A 20,251-nucleotide genomic window follows, 5' to 3' on the forward strand; every position below is an offset into this window, starting at 1 on the left:
CCAAATCTATTTTTATATTAAGTGAGTGTTTGGATACACATGATTTCCCTCAACGTTTGCGTTTGGCGTTTGTCAGTGGGTCCCATGCACTGTTTACGGGACCCACAAACCTCTTTTTTCAGCAAAATTTTCATTAAAAATGGGTCCCACGGCACTATTCACACATTTAAAAATTATTTTACTACAATGTTTTTAGTTTTCAGTTTTCAGCAATAAGTGGTATCCAAACAGACCCTAAGTGATGAGTGACTACTGACTAGCATTGATTGGTGTAGAGTAAAACTCAATCAAATGCTAGAGTAGCAACAACTTTATAGATATTCCAACGTAAAATATTTGCCATAATTCCATTACATGTGATGTGAGGTTTTTTTTTTTTTTTTTTGAGAATCTAGACCCGGGGGTCAAGCTATATTAAGATAGAAAAGAGAGAAATTACAAAGAATCCTTCGTTACAGGAGGAGCTATATCCTCAGGAATGGCCTTAAGCCAAACCTACAGCTCATTGCCGGACTTAGCACGTCTGGCAAGAAAATGAGCAACTAAGTTGCCTACACATTTGAAATGAACAAAATTACAAATTCTAAAATCATTTGCTAAGACAAGAGAGTCCTGCAACACGTGGCCATACTCAGGATGAACAACCTCCTTAGAAAGTAAATCTCTAATGATAACTTCAACATCCCCTTCACAGACTAACTCACAAATACCAAACTATTTAGCAAAATATAGAGCTCGGCGACATGCTACAGCTTCAACAGTAACAGCAGACATGGGGATAGGGATGCGTTCAGCCAAGGCTCCCAAAACATGCCCACACGAATCACAGATCACCACACCTAAGCCGGCAGCACCGAGCTCGCTAAACAGAGCCCCATCAAAGTTGATTTTATAAAGGGGAGAAATGGGAGGCATCCACCTAACAGCTCTTGAGCAAGCTGTTGAAATGCGTTGGTCAAGCACCTGGGCAGATTGAAAATCCAACAAGAACACCTCTGCTTTAGTCCGAATGTGATGGTACTTAACAACATAATCCCCCACTCTAGCCGAGTTTCTTCTAGACCAGATTAGCCACATAATTATACATAAGAGGTTTACATCAGTTCAGTCACTTAAAGAGAACAACAAATCCAACAGATAAACAAAAGCGGAGAACTTATATCTTGTGCACTTCATTAATTCCACATCCACCTCCCAAATAACAAGCAATCTGTGACAGCCCCATAAAGCATGTACAGTACCCTCACAGACTGCCTTACAATTATGACAGTAAGCTGTTTGGACAACCCTTCTTCTCTGCAAGTTGTGTAAAGTTTAAAGTGCTTCGTTTGCTGCGCGCCAAATTATATGCTTAACCTTGTAAGGAACCTGCAAACTCCATATGCCCTTCCAAATTTTGCTGTAGCTTCTATTTGTTGAACATGTTGGAGCTTTATTCCTCTTAGCCAAAGCCAGCAACTTGTAAGTTGACCGAGTGGAATAGACACCGTGTGTTGAGGCATGCCGCACCTCTTTATCTGGGATATCTCAGACACTTAGAGGAATACCTTTTATTATGTGGGCTTCATTGGGTAAAAACTCTTGCGCAATCAGTTCAGCTTTCCACCGATGCTTTTCTTGATCAATAAGGTCACAAACCTTTGACCCGGGTGGCGAGACTGAGGCTGGGGAAACTACTTTTGGGGCTAAAATTTGTGGAAGCCACCTATCTCCCCTAATCTTTACTGGTTGACCATTCCTTATCCTCCAAACAGAGCCCAACTCCATGACATGTTTTGCTTGGATAATGCTTTTCCATGTGAATGAACCCTTCGTAGAGACCTCACAATCTAAGATAGAACAAAGAGGAAAAAACTTAGCCTTGAACACTCTATGGAAAAGACACCCCTCATTATTTTCAAGCCTCCAAATCTGCTTAGCCAATAGAGAATCGTTGAACATACTCAACTCTTTGGAACCCATCCCTCCTTCATTTTTAGGATGGCACAATTCTTCCTAACTAATCCAATGAATCTTCCTTTGCTCCCCTATATACCCCCACCAAAACTTTCTTATTAAAGTATCAATCTCACTGATCAGCCCTTTTGGCAACTCGAAACAATACATAGTGAATGTAAGGATCACTTGGATGACAGCCTTGATAAGAATTTCACGGCCCGCTTGCGATAAGAGCTTCTCTTTCCACCCCTTCAGTTTCTTCCAAATCCTTTCCTTAATGAGACTAAAGGACATCTTCTTTGCTCTGCCAACCAAGGACGGCAATCCCAACTACTACTCATTTCTCTGAATTGCCGGTATCTCTAGGAATGTTTTTATGGCAGCTTGAACCTTAGGGTGAGTATTAGAGCTGAAAAAGAGGTTTGTCTTGCCTCTATTAATGCTCTACCCAGAAGCTTGCTCATATTTATAAAGGACAGATTGAATCTTCACACTTTTCGAAACTATGGCTCTACAAAAGACTAAACAATCATCTGCGAACAGTAGATGAGAAATACGTAGACCGGCCGGGCATAAAGAGACTCCCCTTATTTCTCCACTCTCCTTTGCTTCTTCAAACAGAGCATGTAAACCTTCCGTCGCTAATAGGAATAGATAAGGCGATAGTGGATCGCCTTGACGCAGCCCCCTAGTCGGAGTAATAAGACCGTGGGGTTGACCGTTGATCATGATTGAATACATAATTGATCGAATACATATGGCAATCAAGTTGATCCATTTACGGTTGAAGCCCATTTTTTCCATAATCTTTTCTAAATAGACCCACTGAACACGGTCGTAGGCTTTTGACATATCAAGCTTCATGGACATGTAACCCATCTTTCCAGCTCTCATGGTCTTCAAATAATGCAGTGTCTCATGTGCAATGAGGATATTGTCAGTAATAAGCCTTTCTGACATAAAGGCACTTTGAGTCTTAGAAGTCAAAGAAGGCAGTAAGGGTTTTAACCGATTTGCCAAGACTTTTGCAATCAATTTATATAACACATTACACAAGCTGATAGGCCGAAACTCAAATACTTTCCTGGGGCTTTTGATTTTTGGGATCAATGAAATGAAAGTGTGGTTTAGGTTTGGAGCAAGGATACCTAAATTAAGCACTGAAAGGACAGCTTCCGACACCTCCACTCCAATCTTCTCCTAGAAATTCTTGTAGAATAAGGGAGGGAGCTCGTCTGGTCCTGGGGCTGTATCCGGCTTCATTTGCTTGAGAGCTAATTGCACCTCCTCCATTCTAAAAGGCTTGAGCAGCTCAGTATTCATTGCATCAGACACCCTTGGTTCCACCCCGCTTAGCACCGTATCCAACTTAGTGGGGTTAGCCGTGGAAAAGAGATTTGAGTAGTATCTAATAAGCATCTCCCCAATCTGCTCCTCCCCCTCAATCCACTCCCCTTGTGCATTTTCAAGCCCTGAAGTAAAATTCTCCTTATTTCTCTCAGTTGCTCGACAATGGAAGTACTTGGTATTTTGGTCACCATACCTTAGCCACTCTGTTTTCGACCTCTGACTCCACATATGTTCTTCCAACTCCATCAACTTTGATATTTCCTCAGTAAGCATTTTAACCCGAGCATGACTCCTTCCAGCCATGGATTCACTTTTAGCCTAAACCAATTGCTTCCTTTTTTGAGCCAAAGCTATATGGACATTCCCAAAAACTTTTTTATCCCATAGTTTAAGTTGTGTCTGACACTCACCAACCTTCCTCATTACCTTACACACTGGATCACCACCTGTACTTATATCCCATGCCGAGTGGACTACTCCTTTGCATCGCTCGTCTTTAAGCCACATGGCCTCGAACCTGAATGGTTTCTAAACTCGGTTAAATCGGGTTTGAAGGTCATCAGAGACTAACCATAAAGGATTGTGATCAGAGGACGATCCTATCAAATGATGGAGGCAGTGCTTAATGATCTGAGGGTTCAACTGCTAGACGTTCTCTTAATTTATTAGATATATCAGCCTTAACCTTAGGTTCATGGGCTGAACGAGTCAGCCTAGTCCACTTGCTCCCTAGGCTAACTTGTTGAGTAAGTAGAGGCCCAGGTGCATTGGACAAGTCATGCAGAGGTGAGCTGGGCCTATCCGCTTCTAAGCACGCACTGGAAAATTGGTCAGTGCTTAATTTAGGCCCAATAGCATTTAGCCCAAAAGGCTTCTTAGTACCCGGTCCGCCTTTCACACCCCCTTCACCTTCTTTAATCTAATCTCTACCATGTAAGGGGTCGTGATTTGACATCTCAATCACCTCTGAAATGCCACCATACTTTTTGCTGTCAACTTTTCTGATATCACCGTCACTTTTTTGAAGGGCTGCAATGAAAGGACCTCCACCCTGACACTGACCCAAATTTCCTGTGGGTGTAGAGGCATTGGGAGCATCTTGCGCAGGATCCACCCTGTCAAAACAGTGAATATCTCTGTTAATTTCAACAATTAATTGATCAAACATAATAGGATGGTTAGGCTTTAGTGGGGGAACCAAAAAGGAAGGCTAAAAAAAGACTGAATTGGAAGCTGTCACTTTTGCAGAGTTTTCGGAGGTGTGGTTCACATTTTGTTCCATATTGTTTGGCGGAAAATTCTGTGAGGATTCACACGCCATCGTTGTTGGAGGATTCTGGGGCTGGTACTGAGTTCTAGTTTGGTTCAGACCATGTTTTCCAACTTTCTTGTGGGCGTAAAAGCCCAGAACTGAGAGGAATACCTTTCTAGAAGCCGTGAAAGGTGCAGCTCTCAACCAGGGGCCGGAATGTTGATCCTCCTTACTTAGTGATCCCTCACTCTCAATCCATTTTTCACAATCCTTATTAGGGTGGGTGAGGCATCCGCACTAGTAGCACACATTTGGGAGGCGTTCATACCTAAAAGGGACCCAATGATCCTTATCATTTTCAAGGGTGAGAAGCCTACCACGACATAGGGGAAGGTAGATATTTAGAGCCACACGTGCACGAATAAACCTACCTCCATCGCACTCGTTCGGGGTCTCCGGTTGTATGACAGTGCCCATTGCCTCACAAATCTGTTTAGCCACTTCTCTGTTTCTGAAGCATAATGGGAAGTTGTGTACCTGCACCTAAAATGGCACAGTGGTCATGTCCGAGCTATTAACAACTGCCGCGTTATCATATCTCGAAACCGCCATGATGTGCTTATCAAAGCTCCAAGGCTTTGCTGTTAGGATTCTGTCGACGTCTTCTTTGGAGTCAAAAGAAAAAAGAATAAGATGGTTGCCAATGAACTTCATTCTAAACCCTGTTTTTGTTCTCCATAAGGGGTTAAAGGTATTTGTGATGGCGTTCAGGTTAATAGGGCGCTTTGTTAGGAAACGAGCCACCATAGAAAATTCTATGGTGGCTTGGTCAGACTTCAAAGCCAAGCCAAGACCTTCCTTTTCTGATAGTGAGAGGGATTTCCACCGGTTTGATAAATCATCCATATTGGATTCGAAAAGATGAAAGAGGGAGGGGAGAAGAGAGGTGTTTCCCTATAACCCAGAAGAAAAAACCCAGCTAGCCTTAAAATAACAGTGTTATTCGCAGGGATGATTACTCCTCAGAAAAAGGAACAGTAGTGCTACGAGATAAGAAGAGGTTTTCAGAGAAAAACCCTCACTGAAACGAGCAACCACTTCTCTACAACTTCAATTTTTGATGTGAGGTTAGTATGCTAGAGCAAGATCATTTTAGTAGTAATCATAAATAAACATTCCATCATTTCATTGGACTGTTTTCCATGCATAATGATCCAGCAATGTCAAGAATATAATATTGCAGCGTGTTATATCAAAATAGAACCAAAATTCAACAGCTCTCCTTTTGTTTTAAGGTGCAAATTTACCAAATGGTTAAACTTGTTGCGAACAAATTGTTTTACACAGTTTTACATAATCCCCAAAAGCAACTAGAAAGTCACGATGTTCATTGTAAAACAAATTGTGTACTCTTTACCAAATTCTTTATCTTCCACAGGTATATTAAAATCAAACAAACTATCTATTGTAAATCCAAACTCTACCCATAACAGATGTGAATAACAATCATATTGACAACAGTGACCAAAGATATTGTTAATTGAATCTGGAGGTAAAAGATTGTGCATCAACCTGTAAAATGTTTCAAGCTTTTATATACAAGGAGAGTTGCTTAAAATGGTTTCGTCACGTTCAGAGGAGTGTGACTAATGCCCCGGTAAAAAAGAGTGAGTTGATCCAAGTTGAGGGAACCCAAAAAAAGAAAAAGAAAAAGAAAAAAATAGAGGAAAGCCAAAATTAATTAGTAAAAGTATTAAAAAATAAATACAAAAGGCATGTCAATCCCAAAAGTAGCAAAGAGTATGACTTTTGATAGAGTAGAATGGAGGAAAAGAATACAGGTGGCCAATCCTAACATATCTGTTGAGGATTCAAAGCCAACTCTAGAATTTTGGAATTAAGTCTTTGTTGTTTTTGTATATAACTCATTGAATGACACACCTATAAAAGCCAAAAAATTGGCAGACTTCACAAAAATTTTGTTCAAATGAAACACCTTCTGAAGGCCTCAACCAACATTTACTTTCTATATCACCTAGGTATTACAACATGTTGATAAAAAAAAATTAAGCAGTTCATTTCTCCTCTTCAGACACATTCCTAGATAACTGTTGCAGGAAGTTCCCAAGCAGCCTCTGATCCAGAAACATATTAGGTATCTGCAAGAAAGAACTATTAAGTAAAGCCTGCACACACACACACACACACACACACACAAGAGAGAGGGAAAGACCTTTTCCCCAAAGAAAATTTTTGTATTATCAGCTATGGCCTCGATGAATTTAAGCTCAAGAAATTGCGGTGTCAGCTTCAACTTGTTTGCTTCAGCTTCCTTCAGTAAACTAGAAATGTAGGGAGAGCAATATTATTAGTCATTTCTATAATACCGTACTCATATCTTTTAAACTGAAAAGTGAATGAAGCTTTCACCGGTAGAAATCTGCATCGGCCAAACTCTTTTCCCGAGCCATGTATATCTGGTTCTCAATTTCTTGCTGCTTCCTGACACTATCCTTTTCCATCAACTTCTGTTCCATAAGGATCTTGCTCACATTTGCAACCTTCTCAGCTTCACTGATAGCCATTTTCTTATTTGTCTCTGCCTCTTTCTCAACAACTCTCTGTTTCTCAATAGCAATTAAGACCTAACAAAGTAACATCAACATAAAACATAGAATGATGCACTCTATTAACTTCAAAGGCTTACTATATAATAAATTATCCAATATGTTTTTAATTGACTGGGTGTGGGTGCAAACACATGCATGTACAAAGTTTGGATATAAGTGAAAAAAGCTCAAAGGACCAAGGGTAACTGGTTTAAAGGGTAAACTCAATGTTCAGCCATAATTTGAAATAATAAACATACATTAAAAGCACATTTAATTCGGAAAGAATCTGCATATCAAGAATCATATTGTGTGCGAGTGTGTGTGTGTCTATTTGCTTTGCTTGACTAACAGAGGAAAATAAAAGAAAGTAAAAGGACCTTCTCTCATATTCAGGAAAAAGAAACTGAACCTTAGTGCGTTCCTCTTCCATCTGTTCAAAATTGCGTCTTATGCTTTCTGGGATTTTTGGCTTTGTAACACGAACACTAATGATTTCAATTCCTGGAGCATAACGTGTGCAGTCACCCTGGAGAGCATCTTTCATCTTTTCATCAATCTGTGAGAGTTAAATGCTTTGTCAATATAACATGAAATAAATAAATAGAAAAGGATTTGATTACCCCTACACTAGCACACGGTGCCACGATGTTACACAACTATATGAAGTATAGTTTTATAAGGAGCTTCTTAATAATGCTGGCAACTTAACACCAACATGGATTCCCGAAGACAAATAATCCTTGGAAGTTAACACAGCACTACTTGCTGGGATTTTCTTGAGGAGGGATAAAATTGTTCAACTTTTAAGTTAAGATTTCAATATGCTTAAACAATCTGTCAGATTAAACTACTAAAGCAGAAGAAGAAAAGCACACTACTCTAAACAGCTCTTGGAAAACTTCTTATACTGTAAAGCTAAATTGGAAGCTCCCAAAATATTTTCATTTATGGCTTTAAAGGGTATGTTTTCTTTAGCATCCATACTTGATCAAAAACATCAATGTAGACTTGCTGAAGAGAGTGAGAGCTGCAAAACTGATTGATCTCGTGATGAATTTTGTCATATATCCATGTATTGTCATACTGCACCCCATAGTTCAGCAGAGTGTCATGCACATAGTCCTTGTGAAGCCGGTTAACAACCTGAAAAGGCATTATAATTAGCGCATATAAGCTGAGCATTTCAAACCTTTGACTACTTGTAAACCATAATGTTAATAAAGAGCAACATCTCGTAGCTGTACCTCTATCTTCTCAAAGTTAATCATTACACCTCCTTTGGTACCACAAGGAATATCCCTCACCTGCAATTATACTCACAGGAAGGATTTGAGCATTAGACTGACAAGATGAAATTCCTCAATTTTCATAACATCAAATTTTACCTGATCTGTCTGAAGGGTTACTTGAACAGGCTCATAATGGGTTATAAAAGGCAGCTTCAGATGAAAACCTGAAAATTAAGTGCATGCAGAAATTTCATAAGTTCTAGGAAAGCAACTACTGAATGAAAATCATAAAGAAAGGACCATAGTCAAACCTGGATCGGTAATCGTCTTTAGAAGGGCACCTCCTCTCCAGTAAACCCCAACATGGCCTTCTGGGACTTGGTGAAGAATGGAAAAACCATTCCTAATAGTTGATGATGAAGGAATCACTATCTGTAAAATTTATATTCATGTCAGATATTTTCAAACTCAAATAAAATGATATGAACACTTATTCCAGTGTCTGAAATTCAGAATAAATCTGAAATTTTAAACAAACTAGCATTTAATAAGAAAATTATATAGTCACTCCATAAAAAAATAAAAAAAATAAAATAAAATACTAATCCACTATTTTCCTTTTTCGGGTATGCCTCCCAGTTGGCAGCTGCAATTACTAATAAGTAAAGGAGTGTAGCAAATCACAAAACCAGGCTAGCCTGGCAAGAACAACATGACAAGTTTTGATTGATTTTAGTTTGGTAACTCTTTTGATCAAAAGACTAATTCAAAGTGGGAACTAAATACATTCCCATATCTTCAAAGTGGTTCTTTCAAAAACATGCCCTCCAAGTATTTTAAATTTTGGTGTTTTCACATGCATGCAAATTTGGCATTTTCATAAGCTGCATGTTAACTAAAACTGGTTTTGAATCAGACAAACTGGATGAATAAAACAACTTCACTTGAACTACTCTCATTTTTGGTTCAGCTTGTATCAAACTAAACCAGCTTTGTGGTTTGCAAACATGCCCAAAAACATTCAGGCAACACAATTACAAATAGAGTAATTTAGAAATAACACTACCATCCCTAGTGCATACTTGATTCCACAATGTAAATTCCTTTTAAATTGTTTTCAAAAAATGTTAATAATTAAATGACAATAGGCATTAGAACCACAGTTTGTAATGCAAGGTGAAATGGACAGAATAAAAGTCCTCTGTCTTACTCTTACTATGTTCTATTTAATACTCCATCATTCGTAATCAACCACATGTCCCTTTTTCTTCTTATATAGTAATCCACTTTTAAAATGGGGAAAGAAAAAAAATCAGACGTGTGACATACTGCAGTTAGTGGAGCATAAAGTGAAGACTATGAATGGGATAGAGCATTTTTATTTGTAATGGAACACCATTGAAGCATTTCTACTAGAAGCTATAGGCTATTATTCACTATTATGCACCTCTGTTGTAATCTTTCAATGAGAATATTGATGCATGTTGAACCTGACTTGAAACAATGCAAGCCCACACAAAACAACAACTACCATCACCATAAAGGGAAACAAATACTAGAAATAATCTTGAGTCACATTTTTATACCAAAACAATTTGATGAATTATAAATCACATATTACAAATCTTGAAATGTTATTGAAGAAATTTACAATGCCAAGACATTGATTATAATAGCGACACAGATTTTATGAATAATAATAAAAGATTCATTGAACTATGATTTAAACTAACAACAACCGGCCTTAATCCCAAATTTTTGGAGTTGGCTACAAATTTTCCTCCATTCTATTCTATACAAAGTCATACTCTGTTATTTCTTTAATTAATAATTCATTTTTTATTATTTCTACTAATGTAATTTTATGTCTTCTTCTACTTTTTTTCCCCCTCAACTTAGATCAACTCACTTTCTTACCGTGCATTAATCGCTCTTCTCTGAACATGATCAAACCATCTCAATTGACTCTTCCTCATATTTTCATCAATAGGGGCTAACCCTATCTTTATGCAAATTTCTTCATTTTAGATCCCATCTTTCCATGTATTTCCACTTATCCATCTTAACATTCTCATTTTAGCTACACTCATTTTATAAATTTATGCTTATTAATAGACCAACATTGTTACCATAGAACATAACTAGTAGTATAGCAATCTTATAGTTTTCTTTCTAACTAATAGGTATTCTACAATCACACAATACTCCCCACGCACATCCATATAACTATTATTTAAACTAAGATAGAAACTAATCTAGGAAGCTAAGAAGCATGGATACTGACATATATAACATGGGACACAACAACACAACAATTCTTGAAAAATTAGAACACGTAGAAATATAGTAATTAATTAATATCTCTAGGTATATTTTAGACATAGTCTATGATTAATTCTAGTTTTCAAAACAAATAACAGTTATCAAAATCTTTAAAAACATATCTAAATCAAAATAATTTTTTTAATACGAATTTTTTTTTCCTCCTAACACCAATGTAAGAGTTTTCTAGCCATGTCCGTATTTGACATGCGTCCAGAACAAAAAGGTATCTTATGAATCGAATATGTGTATATCTATACTCTCACAGTGTGTAAATCCCTTTTTATTTTATGCATAAAATAATTATTGGTCTGACATGGACACAGTTAGAGATTTTGGAGCATATATGTTTCTTCACTTAGAAGTATACATGATGAAGCATCAATTCAATTATTAAACAACAAGAATGCTTTGCTAGCAAGCCATATTTTACAACGAATCAATTAAAGCAAACTAAAAAGCACAAAAGTGCTCCAGCAATTTGATTCATTATAGATATTACTTTTATTGTTAAAAGTCAGTCGAATATTGAAATTAGCCAAACAGTGCCGAATGTGAATACTGGAGAAAACGAATCGACATTGAAACAATACGTAATGCAGAATTAAAGAAAATGCTGAAATCAATGTACCTTTAAGATAAATGAAGATTGAAATAAGGATCATAGAGAAATAAATCTCAAACACATAATAAAATAGATAATGTGAGCGATCAGATGCTAAAGCAAAGGCTATTGAAGTCGATGAGAGAATGCGATAATGTTGAAGATGGCGATGAAAAACAAAGCGGCGGCAGTTGATAGATATAATTTGATATATAATACCATGGCGAATATTGCGATGAAGGATAGGAAGACTGTGAGGATGGCAGAAAAACCACCGCCACCGTTGCCTTGAGGAGGCTGTGGAGTTGCGGGTCTCAGTTGATGTGTATCCATAATGGCGGTTGGTTATCGCACAGTGTCAGTCAATCTATGAGGTAAGGCCTCACGCGACTTCCGTTTTTATGTCTACCACGGGGAATGCCAACGGAATTTGGTGCTTTCTATCTTTTTTTATTTTATTTTATTTTATTTTATTTTATTTTATTTTTTTTTTTACAAGATAGAATTCTACTCTAGCCTAATCTAAGTGTATATGTGTGTGAAGCTCCCTCCTGGAGACTTGAACCCCGGCCCTTGCCCCCCACACTCCACAAGCACTTATACTTGTGGAGTGACCATCGCACCAAGGGTGTGCGGTGGTAAAAAGTGTGCTAACCAGGTTTAGAACCATGGCACAGTTAGAGTTGGTGCTTTCTATCTTCTATTTCTTCAAGGAGGTTCGCGTGAGCATGATGTGTGACAGGAATTTTTCATTTTTTTCTCCTGTTGGAGGGAAATTGTATGTGCGACCTCCACGTGGACTATGAGTCATCGGGACTATTTGGGAGCGTTTGGTTCGCTGTAATGTGCCCTTGATATGATGCATATTACGATGATATCATATTAAAGTTTTTGGTTTATTTTATTTTTTCTAACATTATCATAATCTAAAATTACAAAATATATCATATCTCTTTAATCTCTTGTATTGAGATTACATTAATGTAAAATTACAATAATGTAATACTATGGTGTAATATAACATCACGGTGAACCAAACACCCCGTTCGGGTGATAAGCTTATTAGTTAAACTTAACGCACTTGGAGGTTTTAGAATTTAGATTCAATATATTGCACATTATTGGTTCGTAGGGTATTAAGAATGTCTCTTGGATCGAAAGACACTGGGACTCCACTTTTTTTTTTTCTTTTTCTTTTTTATGGAAGGGACACCAATCTTTTTCATATATATATATATATATATATATATATATATATTATGCCCAATACATACCTACATGTTATAGGGATCAAATAGACACACACACACATAACATGCGGGTGCATAAGGCATGTTGTCTTCATTTTTAAACCTGTGTCTATTCGATCCCCTCATAACATGTGGGTGTGTATTGGGCATAAGAGATATATATATATATATATATATATATATATATATACAAACAACTATTTATTTATTTTTGAGAAGATATATACTACTGAGTATTTAATGGACTTTTCTTGATATGGAAATTTCGTTGGTTCAAAAATACTTTTTGGATATATACCACTGTAAATTTCTTTAAAAAACTTTCTCCCCTCTTCCTATGTGTGTGTGTTAAAAATACTAGTATTCTAAAAAAAAAAAAAAAAAAAATTATATGTATGTATATGGATCAAGGGGCTGAGCAAGGAGTGAGGCATGGCTCCTTCTAAAATATGTCATATATATGTATTATTGTTAGTAATCTCTTAAATGCTTTACCCTTAAGTTCCTGTCCCAGCTTAAATAAGGTGAAAATGACAAAGCTTACTGCTTACCTGACGCACAAAGCAGAAAAAGAAAAAAAAAAAGACAAAACAATTAAACAAACAGGAAATTACTTCCTTAACACAAGCTAAAAAAAATTCACTTACGTGACACACACCACTTTCACTTGTCTTGGCAGTAAGCTAGCACTTTTTTTTTTTTTTTTTTTTGAGAATCAGTAAGCTAGCACTTAAATTTAGCAAAATAATAATAACAACAACAACAACAACAACAACAATAATAATAATAACTGCATTTTGGATTTTTTTTTTTTATAATTTTTTTATTGAACTTCAATTGATAGTCCTATATTTTACACTTTTTTTTTTTTTTTCAATTTCTTGACATTTTAGTTTCAAACTGTGGTTTTTTATTTATTTATTATGAACACAAATTTTAAATACTTTGAAAAATAGATAAAAAGTTGAATTTAACTTATATTTTTAAAAGCAATCAACACAACAGGACATGTATACAACTTTACAAGTAAATTTTTATACTCCTAATATTTTCAAATTGATTTAATTTTTCAATTTATTTTAGAGTTAACTTAGACATCTAACAATAGTTTACATTTATTATAGTTTTTGTATGACATTTATAGCTGTTTACCATTGATCATTTATTTTGTTGTTAATATAAATTAATAATTTTTTGTTATTATTTTCAATATTATCTTTTAATTTTGTCCCCTCTATACCGAAATCCTAACTCTACTTTTGTATGGGGCTGTCATGGCTTTGGCAGCATGTCCATGCAGTTTCCATGGCATTGACAACATGCATATATATACACATATAATGCATAAGACAAATACATGTCTTCATTCTTATAGTTGTGTGGTTATTCTCCTCACAATGTGTGGGAACTGTATGATTGTAAATTTTTACACACTATAAGAGTAAGATTGCAAATATTTAATCAATGAGATATTTTTTTTTTAATGTTGATATCTAGAGAACTTTCAGAAACTAATTAATTTTGGATGGTTCAATAGCAATGTTACAACTTACAACGGAAGAAAACGAGTAAGTTACCTTCTTCTTTGGAACTTGAGAAAATATTATGGACTAATCTTCTACTTTCAAAAGGATAATCCTAAAAAATACTTGTAGGTATTTATGTTTAATTCATTTTTTTTTTAATCTTCTAATCCTTTGATAACCTTGAATTACATGCTAGATTTTCAAAAACATTTGATCTAAATGGGAAATTAACTTCAAAAGGAACCGTATTTTATAATATATATATATATATATATATATATATATATATATATGATACAAATTGTTTTATTTGTACCATATATATAATTTTAAATATTTTTATTTTTTTATAATTCAATAGTTGCAATAAAAGATGGAGTATTTGAATTTTGAATATCTCAATTAAAAATATCAGAAATACTATCACAAAGAGAAATTTTAAGATTATATAGGTATGTTAATGTGTTTATGGATCAAGAATTTTAAGGTTAAAATGTCATTTCTGAAAATAAAAAATAAAATTCTTAGTACGTTTTCTCAAAATTTCCAAATGATATTGACTTTACAACCATACTAATCCTTCTTGCTTCTAATAAAAAAAAAAAAAAAAAATCCTTGCTGGCTATTTGATAACGGGAAATTTCATTTAATTTTATGATTGATAACGCAAGTGCTATTTCCAATTTCACAGCCAAATGAAACTTTTCTTCTTTTTATTATTATTATTATTATTATTATTACCCGATAATACTTCCAAATGAACAGTGATATTTCCTATGAAATGTATTAGTCTTATTGGAAAGAGCCAAACTTTTTCTTCTTTGGAAAAATCTTCCTGAACTTGGTATTGAACAAAATTTTTTCCTGATTATGAAGATAAAATCATGAAAAGAATTTGGAGAGATACAGGAGACCAAAAGTATGTTTGAAAACAACTTATTTACATTAAATTTACTAAAATATTTTATTTTTAGTAATATTTACGTTAAATGTGTAACAAAAATTTAATGCTAATTTATTGTAAAAATGTTTAAGTTAGATTATTTGAAAAAAAATAACAATAATAATCCAAAACAAAAGGCAAAACACAAAAAATAAATAAGCTTGGCAAAGGCACTCTAACTTCCAAGTTTGCAATTTGAAAATAAATTTCTATAAAATTTTTTAAACAAAGTTTGGTAACAAATTAACTTGGTTATAGTTTAAGGCTGCAATTCTGCTTGATATCTTTTTATTAGGTATTCTATAATAGAGCATAACTAATAGTACTATAGCAATGTTATAATTTTTTTTTCCTCACTTAATAGGTATTTTACAATCATACAATACTCCCGACATACTTTCCTATAACTATTATTCAAACTAAGATGGAAATTAATCTAAGAAGTTAAGAAGTATGGATTCTAACATAACATGGGACACAACAACACAACAATTCTTGAAAAATTAGAACGAGTGGGAATACAGTAATTAATTAACATCTCTAGGTATATTTTAGACATAGTCTATGTTTAATTCTAATTTGCAAAAGTATCAAAATCTTTAAAAACATATCTAAACTAAGAATAATTTTTTATTCAAAATTGTTTTCATTTTTATTGGCATGTTCGTAATTGACAAATGTCCAACACAAGAAGGTATTTTATAAATCAAATATATGTATCTACAATCTCACAGAGTGTAGATCCCTTTTCCTTATGCATAAAATAATTATTGGTCTGACACGAACACAGTCAGAGATTTTGGAGTATGTGTTTCTTTGCTTAGAAGTATACAATAATGAATAATCAATTCAATTATAAAATTATTAAACAACAAGCATAAAGCAAACTTTGCTAACAAGTAAGATTTAACATCAAATCAAACAAAACATAGATCCAACGAGGCCAAACTAATTAAAGCAGACTAAAAGCACAAAGTCCTCCACTAATTTGATTCATTATATATATATATATATATATATATATATATATATTGTTGTCAAAAGTACGATGAATTGAATTTTAACCAAACACTACCGAATATCATTACTGGAGAAAACAAATCGATAATGCAGAAAATGTGAGGGATCAGATGCTATAGCAAACGCACGCTATTGAAATCAATGAGAAAGAATGTGATGATAATTAATGAAGATGGCGATGAAGAACAAAAGCGGTGGCGGTAGAATATTTATATATTGTGTTAAGAGTTGATATAGTTTGATATATAATACGTACCATGGCAAAGATGGCGATGAAGGATAAGAAGACTGAGAGAATTTCAGAGAAACCGCTGCCGCTGCTGCCGCCACCGCCTTGAGGAGGCTGTGGAGTTACAGGTCTCGGTTGATTTGAATCCATAATGGCGGCTGGTTATTGGCAATTGGCCTGTGTCAGTCAAATCTGCCGGCCGTGGAGAATACCCAAGGCGCTTGGCGCTTTTATAGCTTTTATTTTCGCGAGTATGACCAAGGAAATTTTTTTATATATTTTTTTGGAGGGAAAATGTACGGGTAATCTCCACGTGGATTCATGAGAGAAAATGAACCAATAGGAGTTTTTTTTTTTTGATTGGACCGATAGGAGGTTTTTGTGTCATCATGGATTATCTCATATTCTCATGCATACAACCCGTCATACACGTCGTGGACTTGGAGGTTTTAGAATTTAGACCCTATATATTTAATCTGTATCTATTTTAAATATGTTATGAGGACTCAAAAAGTTAGTTATTGTGTTTTTCAAAAAATTTACAAAAATACTCATAATTTAATTAATTTATTCTTATTTCTAAAAAATAAAAATAGAGTTAAAATCGTAAATTAACAAAAATTAATAACAAAAAATGTGAAAAAACAAAAACTCTCTACAATCCCCACTTTCTCCTTAAAAAACATCCCACCTTCTAAAAAAAAAAAAACCACCTACGGTTTTCTATTAAAAAACACCTTCCCAAGTTCTGTAAAAAAAAAAACTATCCCACCTTCTTTAATAAAAACCCACCCACGGTTTCTTATAAATAAAATAAATAAAAAACTGCCGCATATCACATAAAAAAAAAAAAAAAAAAAAAAAAAAAAAAAAAAAAAACACCCTGAATTTGAATTCAACTTTTTTTTTTTAATTTTTAATTTTTTAATTTTTTTTTATATAAGATAGAATTCTACTCTAGCCTAATCTAAGTGTATATGTGTGTGAAACTCCCTCCTGGAGACTTAAACCCCGACCCCTACCCCCCATACTTCACAAACACTTATACTTGTAGAGTGACCATCGCACCAAGGGAGTGCGGTGGTGAAATCAACCAATTCTAGGTTTTCGTGTCATCTTGATTATCTCATATTCTCAAGCGCACACACGTCATACATGTGTGTGTACGTGTAGTTTATATAATCTAGATTCAATATATTTAGGATAAAATTTGTTGTAATTTTAAACTACGACTTTATTCAATATTTTTTTATTGGAGGTGAATTTTGATAAATTTATCATTGGATTACATTTTATTTTTATATTATTTATACTTGCAAAATTTCTAAAAAATTAAAAATCAATAACTATGTATCAATAAATTGTTTACATTGTAAGTTTTTATAGTTTAATTTTATTATGCACAAAATATAAACTTATAAATCATATGGTATAGTAAATAATATTTGATTGATACAAAATTTGACATATGTATTAAGAACGTAAAGAACATGAAATTTAATGGTTAGATTTTTAAAATATGTAATAATATTTATTTTATTAAGTAAGGTTATAACCTTAAGTTATAACTAATTTTATAGCTAAATTTTGTCCATATATTTAATAGGATATAAAGAATGTCTCATTGATCAAAAGTAAGGATGGTGATTGGGAGGGTTGTTTGGGTCACAATTTCTGAAATATTAGGATATGATCGATACGTACAATGCTAGGAATAAAAAATTTAATTAATATCTCTAGGTACCTTCTAGACTTATTTTATGTTTAATTCTAGTTTTCAAAATAAATAAAAACTATCAAAAATTTTAAAAGCATGTCTAAAATCAATTTTTTTAATATGAAATTAAATTATTTTCCTCCTAAGACCAATGTAGGAGTTTTCGTAGCATTTCTGTGTTTGACATGTATCCAACACAATAAGGTATCTTATAAATCAAATATACATATATATCTACGCTCTCACAATATTATAGATCCCTTTATCCTATGCATAAAATAATTATTAGTCCGACATGGATACAACCAGAGATTTTAGAAGTGTAAATGATGAAGTATCAATTCAATTATTAAACAACAAGCATAAAGCATGCTCCTTCTAAAAAAAAAAACATAAAGCATGCTTCATTAATAAACATATTTAACATCAAATCAAGTACCACCAACTTAAGAATATCCGGGCGAGGACATAGTGCACTGGTCACTTTCGGTTGAGCCTTGGTTCAAGCTTAACATAGATGGGGCAACTTTCGCCACTCACGAGTTTGTTGGAGTAGGAGCTGTTATACTTGATTACACAGGTATGGTGGAGGTTGCTTTGAGTAAGAAACTGTATGCCCATTTAGGCCCTTTGGAGATTGAAGCAAAGGCGTTAGAGGAAGGGGTAAGTTTTGCTTGGGACGTCAGCATTAGAGATTTGGTTGTAGAGAGTGACTCACTTATTGTTATTGATGCTTTAAGTGTGGTGGCATAGCTCCAGTGCAGTGTTTATTGAAAATGTCACTGAGGGACATGGAGCAAGCTGTTAGAGTTCAAACGTATACTTATTTCCCACATTAAATGACAGGGAAATCATCCAATACATCTCCTGGCTTAATATGCCGAAAACATTGACAATTATGTAACATGAATAGAAAAAAATCCAGTATGGTTGATTTTGTTTTGGCTTAGGATGTATTGAATTTATTTTCTTTTTAATAAAGATGTAGTTTATGATGGATTGGTGACCGGTGAGGGTGCAATGATGAACAAAGCGGTGGTGGTGGAATATTTATATATTGTGTTAAGAGTTGATAGTTTGATATATAATACCATGGCGAAGATGGCGATGAAGGATAAGAAGACTGAGAATAGCAGAGAAACCACTGCCGTCGCCTTGAGGAGGTTGTGGAGTTACGGGTCTCATTTGATTTGAATCCATGCGGTCAAGCAGGTTTCATTTTCTTTTCTCTTTGGCGTACAGAATGCGATAGAATTTTTTTTGGTATTGATAGGTATTTTTTTTTTCTTTAATTTTATTTTTGGGTCTAAACATTTTTTTTAGGTTAATAATTTAGCCTAAAACACGGGAGGAATCCTAAGTGGCAGGTTGTTACTGGTTGTTATTGTTAGGGCAAAAAAGTAATCTTAGTGTTAGTTTCAAATTTGAACCAATAATAACTAACTACTTGTGATTTGTTGTAAAAATGTTGTAGACATAGTATCTCTCAAAATATAAATACGTTACACTGTTTATGAATCACAAATTTTAAGGATAAAATGGCGTTATTGAAAATAAAAATTAAATTCCTAACTTTTTGTCAAATCTGCAAATGACTTTGATATTTCAACCATACTTCTCTTTTTTTGGGTAAATGACATTACAAGTTACAACCATACTAAGTAACTTTCTTGCTAGCTGTTTGACAATGGGAAATTTCGTGCGATGAATGATAAGGCAAGTGCTATCCCAATTTCACTGTTAAACGAACCTTTTTTTTTTTTTTTTTTTGGTGTGTGTGTGGATAATAATACAGTTAATATAAAACTTATTTTCCATGAAATGTATTAATTTTTATTTCAAAGAGTCAAATACATTTTTTCCTGATTGCGAGGATGATGAAAGCATTCGGAAAAAACTCAAGTCGCCCTCCCTATCCATTTCTATTCAGCGAAAAAAAGAAGAAGAAAGCATTCGAGAAAATAATGGAGAAATTAATGTTGCAAGCTGGCAATTGGGAAATAAATTCCTATGTAAATTATTTTCCAGCAGTTTTCTATTGACTCCATTTTTCATTTCAATTCAAGGAATCATTGTTAAAGACTTAGAGCCATCGGAGCCATTTTCAGCTATATAATCAAAGACTTTGGAATAATTGGACAGGTAGCCCTTACTTCCACCCAAAGAGTTTAAAAGAAAATGGCATATTTTATTGAAACTTCAAACTTTACAGCATTATATCTTTCTGTACTTTTTTTTAATGCCTTTTTGTTAATTTTA

General features: G+C 34.2%; 1 protein-coding gene across 1 annotated transcript in view; it reads right to left on the bottom strand.

Moving 5' to 3' along the window:
* Positions 1–6,449: 6,449 nt before the first annotated feature.
* The window catches only part of LOC115981416 (erlin-2-B-like), a 36,113-nt gene continuing 22,311 nt past the window's right edge, over positions 6,450–20,251 (bottom strand). Inside the window, exons 2-9 of the mRNA XM_031103550.1 lie at positions 8,693–8,813; positions 8,538–8,605; positions 8,397–8,456; positions 8,137–8,295; positions 7,562–7,708; positions 6,971–7,185; positions 6,774–6,882; positions 6,450–6,699 (exon numbers count right to left, since the gene is read on the bottom strand). Coding sequence (XP_030959410.1) covers positions 6,616–6,699; positions 6,774–6,882; positions 6,971–7,185; positions 7,562–7,708; positions 8,137–8,295; positions 8,397–8,456; positions 8,538–8,605; positions 8,693–8,813 — 963 coding nt within the window. The 3' untranslated portion in view covers positions 6,450–6,615. The remainder of the gene's footprint in view (positions 6,700–6,773; positions 6,883–6,970; positions 7,186–7,561; positions 7,709–8,136; positions 8,296–8,396; positions 8,457–8,537; positions 8,606–8,692; positions 8,814–20,251) is intronic.

This window comes from Quercus lobata, chromosome 3 (assembly GCF_001633185.2).
Source record: "Quercus lobata isolate SW786 chromosome 3, ValleyOak3.0 Primary Assembly, whole genome shotgun sequence".
Lineage (NCBI taxonomy): Eukaryota > Viridiplantae > Streptophyta > Magnoliopsida > Fagales > Fagaceae > Quercus > Quercus lobata.